Source organism: Prosopis cineraria, unplaced genomic scaffold (assembly GCF_029017545.1).
Source record: "Prosopis cineraria cultivar Desert tree isolate PC_DT_omini unplaced genomic scaffold, ASM2901754v1 PC13, whole genome shotgun sequence".
Lineage (NCBI taxonomy): Eukaryota > Viridiplantae > Streptophyta > Magnoliopsida > Fabales > Fabaceae > Prosopis > Prosopis cineraria.
The window spans coordinates 9,468,692-9,478,165 of NW_026555344.1; the positions used below are offsets into that span (position 1 = coordinate 9,468,692).

Genomic DNA, 9,474 nt, shown 5'->3' on the forward strand with positions numbered 1-9,474 from the left:
CTTCGTCTTATCACCTCACGTGTTACGTTATCTTTCAATTTTCTTATCTATCTAGGCTATAAAACCCAGAGTTCATTGTCCACAAGACCACAACTTTAGTTTGCACGTAACCCAAATTAGTTTGCTCTAAAGATTACTTGTGGGGCTTGAACATGGACTTACCTCACGTTGTGTTTAAATATCTCTCTTGAAGGGAGATAAAGATAGAAACATCAAAATCAATTCAACTATAAACAATATTATATGAACTACTAGATCAATGAACATGGGAATCATCATTATCTTCGGAATGGCTATTAACTTCTCTGGAATCATAAACTTAGTTTGTGAAATAACTAGCAATAACAGCTCCGCGCATCTTTTAATCGCATCCAAATAAGTTACTAGTTTTAATAAATAAGTCAAAAGGAAATATTTTATAGCAAACAACTTATAATTAAACTAAATTATTGGAAATTTGTCTATACACACCATTTTTTTTTAACAGTGATAGTTTAAATAAGTTGAGTCCTGATAGCTCATTGACATGTCTTTAAACTCAAATAGTGTTTATAAAAATAGCTCCCCGATAAAATTCTCATACTCCCTCTGGTCTTATTTATAGGGTAGAGTGAATAATTTTTTTTAATCCTATTTATAAGTTATGTCATTAAATTTTTATCATACATTTTTTTTTACCTTCCATTGAATGTTGAAAAGAAAAAATATGTTATTGAAGTGTGTATATTTAATAGAAACAAAATTGAAAACTTATTAAATTTTAAAACAGAGTTAATGAATTATAAGATTTTTCTTGGTACTGGTAAAATATATTGAAAGTAACTTATAAATAGGATCAGAGTAGTATTAAGAGCAAAATTTAAACTCACAATCATACAAATTATGGGTCAAATTTTTAATCAACTAGGCTAACATTTTTTGATCTATGCTTATCTTTCTTAAGATGTAAATCTTTATAACTCTCGTTCATTTGAAGAGAAAATGGAAGAATTTACGTTACAGCTTTTTTAATGGGAAGGAAAGAAAAATAAATGTCTTAATTCTGAAAATATAACGATTGATTAAATATTTTTAAAAAAATGCAATAATTTATTTCTATAATGTTATCAATTTTTGTTTTTAATTATTATATTTTTTAATATTTTTAGTACTTATAATCTTTATAATTTAACATCCTTAAGGATATAAGGAACAAACGCGGTCAATCTTAATATATATGTAGGGATTGAAAATAATAAAAAATTACAGGATTAAAATTAAAATTCAATAAAACTACACGGCTGATTGCTTTTCCAATATTTTTTTAAGAAATTTATTTAAAAAAAAGTTTACAAATGAATTGAAGTTCGTCCCAAAAAAAAAAAAGTCTGGGAAAATTTTTCTTCAATAATTTTATTTCGTTGCTGGCCGTGCCAAGTGGATTCATTCTTTCCACTCTTTTCTGAAGAAAGGGCAGTGGCATTTTTGCTTTCACATTGCTTTTTCTCCGATTCCATTTCTCACTTTCCTCCCCAGTCTCTGCTTTGGAGCAGGATGTCCTATGAAGCCCCAGCCTCGTCTCTTTAGCGGAAAGAAAAAGAATTTCTCATTCCCCCGTTATTTAGGTGTTCCTAATTATTACTCAATGCATTTACCTTTTTACCAACTAAAGTTGGCATAATCACTAGATGCTTTCATCACTTAAATAAATAATTTAAAATTCAAACTTCAATCTTCATATTCTTCAGATCTTCTTTATAAATTATTTTTAACAATTTTATCAATATAAATATAAAAAAATACAAAAAATAAAAGTATGTACAATTTTAAATATATCCCTATATAACAAATCTAAAAAATAATGTCATATTACTTTCTCTCTTTTATGAAGAGTAATTTTGAAAATACATTTAAAATATTATTTGAAAAACCGCACCGTGACTTATAAATGAAAACAAATAGACCTTTTAAAATGTGAATTATAAATGGGACTGGAGGGAGTATGTGGCAATTTAGTTGAAAAAAGTCTATCATTTATTCTTGATATTCAAGAAAGATACTTCTTACTATCGGTGAAACCTACTCTTTATGTTTATCCCAAAAAAATTTACCTTTACATTTTAAAAGTTATACAACAAGAAGTTTTTATCTTATTCGGTGAAAAATATTATTCTACTCTATCAACAACCAAGCATTTTGATATGTTGTTAAACAAAAAAAAAATTAGTTTAACAATTTCTTTAAGTGTTCTTTTTGATATGCAATGAAGTTTTTGGCTTTTGCACTACTTCACTCAAGTCATTTATGCTGGTTTATTTCCCACTTTCTATCATTATTGAGGTGGTCATGAATGTTGCACTATCTTAAGTGCTAAGGCATAGCATCAAACTATCATTACATCTCATTAATGTTTAATATTTAGTAAGCGGCCTTTTATTTTTCTCATTAATTTCCCTATAAATAGGTCCCCTCTCATGAAATATGCATCAATTTTATTCTTCAACATTCTTCTTTATTTAAGACTATTTGTTTTACTTTTCTCACTACGCCTCTTATAACCTTTATATATGTTCAAATTATCTTAAACAATTTTTACTATTTTCTTTTTCAATAGATTCTATACTCATTTTTTTGCTGTAGATGCTCATCCCAATTTTTTTTTTTAATATCCATGCACCCACGCCAACATCCTCATTTTTTTTTTTTTACCTCTAACTTTATGTCATTGTCCCTTGAAAATGTAACATTCACAACCATATAACATGACTAGCTTTATACCAGTGCAATAAAAACTCATCTTTAAGCTCATTAGCTAGTCCCAAATCTAGATAAAGAAAGAAGATTATGTTATGTCTTCGACATCCAACTTAAAACTATATCAAATCTCATGAATATTTAAAAAAAAAAAGCAATAAAATCCCAAAATTTGTTTTCTATTTTTGACCAACATTGTTCTGTCACAAACACAATTCTTTAGAAAAGAGACCAGAACAAGGATTCAAGATGTGCATTACTTAATATATATGAACCAAGTCAAGTGATACATAGTCTTACTTAAGCACGTTCCTAATTTCCAGGAACTAAAACCACTAATCTTACTCTAGTGAATGCCCCAAACTAAATTCTATATCAGAAATCTATGTTGCTTTTGAAAAACTTCCAAGTCAAAGATCAGCTAAGTTACTTCTCTGAGGCAATTGCATGCTAACTATGTCTTCTCTAGGGAGGCAATACATTGATCCATTGCCTTGTTCATTTCCATTTGCCTACTTTCAGGTGTTGTTAGTGCCAGAAGGTGTGTTGCCTTCTTGTTCTTGCGAAACACCAGATAAGCAATCCCAGCCAAATATACTGCCATGGCTGAAAACCCTAGCATCCCCACAAACACCTTACCCACAATTTCCATGTCACTGTGAAGAAGCAACTTGATGAACCCTGTCAGCAAGTAGTATATATTTATTGCCATTATCGAACGAACCGATGATCCACGTCACAACTGAAATCTGCAATTCAAGAACTGAAAGTCAGTCCAGAATGAGTCAGAACAAGGTGCTAAGTACCAGCAAGTTTGGCCCTTCGATTCAGCAGCATGCTTTCTATTTCATTCACTTCAAGAATTACTGTGGCCAGTAAAATTTACTATAATTTACCGTGAACGAGTTGGCATAAGCGCCCATCTTGGTTTTGCTGCTAGTGAACTTGAGGAGTGGAATCAAAGCAAAAGGAAGCTCAAATGATAAGATCATCTGATAAACAGACAAATAAGGCTTTAGCACAAAGTATGGCTATGGCAAAGACCATCATATTTCTATGTGGAGAGTTAAAGAAAACTATTCTAGAGAAATTAATAAAAATGATATCTTACTGATGCAATAATTATAAGTTTCCCTGCCCCAGCAGAGCCACCATGACCGCAACAATCAAACTCGGAACTATGGCTAAACAACGAGTCAAAAAATTTCGAATCCATGGTTTCAGTCGTAAATCAAGAAATCCCTGAAAAAGTGGGGGGGGTTTGGGGTAATCAATCAAGAATTGGCACAATATGACAACGCTTTAGTCAATGCTTACTGTAATGCAAGTCATGTTCATCAACAATGTACCTGCATGACATACTGCCCAGCATATGTTCCTGTTATAGTAGAACTTTGACCTGAAGCAAGCAAAGCGATTGCGAACAGTTTTGAACTCCATTTACCCAATACATTCTGTGCATGACACGTATCAGAAATTATCATCGAAAACTCTAATCAGCACACCACTAACAGCATTTAAGTATCAAGGTGTCGTTTTTTTTTTTTTTTTTGGTTTTTTTTGGGGGCCAAATTTATGCATCAAGTTTGAATGTTAGAATATATTAAAAAGTCCCACATTGATTAATTAAAGAATGAATTGAAGGTATATAAGATTAAGGCTTAAGCTATTTTGATTGAAAGACAAATCTAATATATGCCTACTTCTCAAAAGTTTAATAGGATTGGAAAACTGCAGTGTTTATCCGTAACATACACTATAATTTTCAATTAATCACTAGTGGCTTATCTGTGTTTCACATACTTTTAGCAGAAAGGAGGCTTTGTTCAAGTCCAAATCCTGACAGTTCTCTTGATCTTCTACATTCAAATTCGAAGAATTGCAAACTGCACCGCTCACGGAGATGACAGAAACATTTATGAGGAAAGCCACCATAAGAGCAAAGGCGCTTTCTATCATGTAAAATCTGCAAGCCTCCTGTCAAACAAAAAATTTAGCCCAAAAAAGGAAACAGAATAGTATCAGATGCTACTTTATTATGATAGACATTATTATATCTAATCTTCTAACATTCACATAGATAAAATAGTAGCAGACCTTGATAAGCTAACCCCAAAGAATAATTCAACTTTCAATATGCTTCAATCTTTTAGATTAAACGGCATCAGTGATTAAGTATATTCCTAGCGTAAGGCATATTTCAACGCACAGCTATTTAATTTAAATATCATTGAAGAATCTTGTTCTGAAAACTGCACGGCAAAAAAAAAAAAATAAATAAATAAAGAAAAGAAAGGCATCCATATAATAAAATATTAATTTGTGAGGTTTGTGCAACAAGAATAACACGAAAAAAGTAACATAGGGGATAAAGGATCAGAGTTAAAAATACATTATTCTGGCATGGATTCTGAAGCAACCATATGTGCAATAATTATACACTGATTTTTAAATCAATGATCTGAGCAGGAAAAACTTCTAGAAGGAATCACTCTAACTAAAGCTAGGAATTTCAATAAGATTTAAAGAATTCATATATGAAAGTAGATGTTTACTTTGATTCCATGAACTGATCGCGGTATTTTCTAGAAAGCACCAGTGCTGAGTGGAGGAAGAGGTTGTGCCTAACACAAATACATGGACATGAGAGTGTATTGTTAAATTGGAGATAAAAAATAATGGCTGCATAAGAGGCAAGGGACATACGGCATAACCATAGCCCCGAGGAGTGAAATTGCAAGGCCAGTAGCACCACTCCCTTTGAGCTTTGGTACAAAAAGACCCTCCAGAACTTCTTTGGCATCAGGTTTTGCATACCCAAGTTCAGCAAAAAAGCACGTAGCAATTGTAAACACCAGAAATGCAATCAAGAATTCAAGTTTCCTCACCTGTTAAACAACACCACAAAAAAAAAAAAAAAGAAGCTCATGATGATCTCATATAGACGTTGCCTAATTATCCATGCAGTAGCAACCATGGACTTGTTCAGCATGCAAAATTCTCCCTATGAAGTCAAACAGTCACGGGGGCGGGGGGCTATTGAATAAAAAACTACCCCATATTGCTGTAATGCTAAGAGGATCAATGTACTGAGCCCTGTTAAAAGAACACCAATCCAAACAGGTATGTTGAAGAGCATGTTCAATGCAAAGGCTGTTCCTATCACTGCATATACACAGTAAAAAGCAAGACAATATAAATATACGTCCTAGATAGACAAGACAGTGAGGAAATAGTAATTTGTGTTCCACAAGATCACAATTCACCCACCTATTTCATTGCTATTTTCTCCACATAAGTATGATATAGGTAGCTCAATTCATCCATTACTTTTGGTTACTGAACATGTTTAGATAAATATTGTTTCTTTTGAAGCATTCTTAACAGCTGCACAAGATTAAATTACCTTCAGGAATGTCGCAAGCCACTATGGCAATTTCAGCAATAACCCATAAGATGAAGTTTGTTGACCGCGGATATTCAGTTCTACAGTGCTCTGCTAAATGTTTTCCTGCAAAAAGAAAATACAATTAAAATAATTGGAGAAAAAGAAAGCACATTAACATACATGAATATATCATTTTTGTCTGGTTAAAGGTCAAAGTTTGATTAAATCAAGTACCAGTTACAACTCCTAAATTGGCTGCCATTGATTGAATTATAAGAGCAGCACAAGAGGCAACCAATATAATCCAAAGTAACTGAAAAAAATGCATGCAAGATACGTGAGTTGAACATTCTAACATCATATATATCATCTAAGACACTAATCTTATTTAAAGACAAAAGTCAATTGAAAGAAAGTCCACCAAAAGATACCTCATATTTATATTGTGCCCCTGACTGAAGATCCGTTTCAACTGGAATTTAGTATTAGAACATAATAAGCGAACATATCTTAGAAATGTATTTCCCTTAAATTAGATTAGGAAACCATTTGAAGAGGGAAAAAGAAAACTCTTACAGTTTCCCGGGTCTATATATGCAATAGAAACAAGAAAACCAGGACCCATATATGCAAATAAGTTTTTCCAGCTTGTTTTCTGCAGAAGAGAAACATACACAAATCATGGTCATTGGGCAAATTGCTTTGGACACCAATTTAACTACAAGACTTAATTCAATGTAATTTCTAATTTGTCACTAACTGAAAGAAAATGTCAGGGGAAAAAGAAAAGAATCTTTAACATCTTAATATTGTTTTCCAAGTTTCAACTCATGGGGTCTTTCACTCTGTCACTCTTTGTTTTATCGAAGGGTTTGCTATGAAACCGTTACCAGGGCTGATTACTTGTTGATTATTCACATAAACCTCGTATTACAAGCTTTATAACTATTTGAAGAGTGTTACACATATGTTGCTTATGACACTTCTGTATGTTGACTTATGCCGTTAACACTGTAACTCCGTCATATGAACTTATGACATGAAATACAACGTCATTGATAAAGTAACTTCACTGTAACTGAAAAGATTAGTCATAAGCAAACAGAGAGAATAAAGACTTAGAGCAGCTAATCACTAAGCATCATTATCAAATCAGCAATATGGCAACCTAACCAGCAGAAAGAAAACTCGCACACAAATTTTAAATAATCATTTTACATGCGATAAAAATTAAAAACTATGATGAATCAAGGAAGGAGTTTGATAACTCACATCAGGACGACAATTTGTTCAGTGTCTGAGTTTTCGATCAGAGGAGCATCGGAAGAGCTTCGGTTTCCAGTGCTCAAAATGAATTGCGGCTGTCTAGATGCTGAACCTGTGAGAGCCATATTCTCTGTTCTCCTGTTCCTTTCTGCCTCTAATACTGACAAAAACAAAATACTCTTAAATGAACGAATATCACACAGTAGAGATCCGATCAAAGCGAATAATGAAATCCAAGAACTAGCCCCACTATCTTTTTTTTTTTTCCGCGGCGAGAAAATCCCACTACAATCTGAAATACCCCACTTCAAGATTCGTAATAAAAATGTAATCCTTTTTCTAATCCAGAAGCAAAACAGAGCCCAACTCGGGTCGCTACATCTACTTGACAGAGTGGAGGATTTAAGCGGGGGCGAGGTTATCATTTTCTCGGGAACCAAGCAGGGAAATAGATTACAGGAAAATAATTCAAAATCTAATAATCATTGATGGAGCAGAGAAAATAAGATTACAGGAAAATAATTCAAAATCTAATAATCATTGATGGAGCAGAGAAAATAGCGTACCAATAAGGTGGTCAGTGAAGGAACATGGAAGCAGCTCTTGAAGAAGCGACAATGGGCGCCGCCGATCTTGTGCAATATAAGACTCTCTCAATTGTTGTCGTAGAATTAAGCTGCGGATGTCTGGTTTTATAGTTCTCTTGTTTCCGCCAAGTCGCAATCCCTCGGGTCCAACCACTCCTCGCAGAAACAAAAGCCGTGTCAACTAAACTGTCTTCAGTGTTCTTTGAACCCAAAAGGCACGAAACATAAAATGGTTTATATAGAGGCAAAACAGAACAGTGATGGGAGAGTGACTCCTCCTTCATCTTCGAACTTAGATTCTCATTTCTCAATGGAACTCGTCATGTACCTCCTCGAAGGAATATGTGACCGGGAGAATGACATTTAAGGCTTGTCAAGGAAATTGATTGTAATAAAGATCCATTAATTTTGTATTGGAGATTATCTCATAAAAATACATTCATATCTGGATAAATTGATTTACTGGCTAAACAAATCTTATACCATAAAATACAAACTAAATTTCTAAAAATTTGACAATATAATCGATTCATATTAATATATAAAAAATTTATTATTAATATATAAGTAATTTATTATTAAAAATTTAACAATATACAAGAGGTTTGTAATTGATATTCAATGATATATCATTGATAAATAATGTATAATAAACTAACTATAATATAAAATATAATAAATATTAAACTTGCTTAGCTTGACCATATAATATGAACTATATTTGCAAAAGCTCTTATGTATTATTATTAAAAGTTGAGCCTTAACCTTTTTTTTTTTTGATTGGGATTTAGAGTTTAACAAGTTAAGGTTAAAGTTTTTTATATTTCTTTAAAAATTTAATAAGTTAAAGTTTAATTTTTAATAACAATATTTATTTTTTCACTAGATAATATTTGACACAAAACTGATGGGTTCTTATTAAGGGAGCCTCAAATGTTATTCTCCTTATGTGATTCTTGTTGTCAGTGATTTAATAAGATATTAATTAATCTTTTAAACAAAATTCTTATTTAAAGTTGTTAATTATAAAAAATAATGTAATGCAAATTTAATTTTTTTATTTAAATATATGAAAAATCATAAATTATTTTATTTTTAAATAAAATTAATAACTTAATCACTTCTCTTTAATTCCATCAAGATGGTTAGATATATCTTATAAAAAGAATGGGAGGATGTACACATTAGGAAAAACAAACCGTTTAATGTATAAACAAACATTTTATCTTTCTATTTTGCCCGCAACAAAAAGAGGAGTTTTTTTTTTTTACCCTATTTCACCTTGAACATATGGATAAGGATTGTAATATTGCCACTGGTTGAATAGGCTAGTGGACTTTCGTTTCGTTATTTTTCAAAAAAGCAAAAGCATTTAACGTTATCCTTTGTAATATGTTCACTGTAAATGAGCTACTCCTTTATTAAAAAATATAAAATATTTTTAAAGAGTTAAATATTTAAAAATATAAAATATTTTTAATATTTTAAAATATAATCATT

The 9,474-nt window shown here is 31.7% G+C and overlaps 1 protein-coding gene across 1 annotated transcript; it reads right to left on the minus strand.

Annotated features, from left to right (window-relative positions):
• Positions 1-2,893: 2,893 nt before the first annotated feature.
• Positions 2,894-8,295, minus strand: LOC129290424 (metal transporter Nramp6). The gene is given in 17 exon segments (XM_054927184.1): positions 2,894-3,241; positions 3,244-3,448; positions 3,450-3,482; positions 3,630-3,725; positions 3,845-3,888; positions 3,891-3,975; positions 4,083-4,187; positions 4,537-4,710; positions 5,289-5,314; positions 5,317-5,357; positions 5,440-5,621; positions 5,789-5,898; positions 6,140-6,244; positions 6,356-6,434; positions 6,553-6,593; positions 6,698-7,547; positions 7,954-8,295. Coding segments are annotated over 16 exon segments (1,473 nt in total). The 5' UTR covers positions 6,747-7,547; positions 7,954-8,295; the 3' UTR covers positions 2,894-3,143.
• Positions 8,296-9,474: the final 1,179 nt, after the last annotated feature.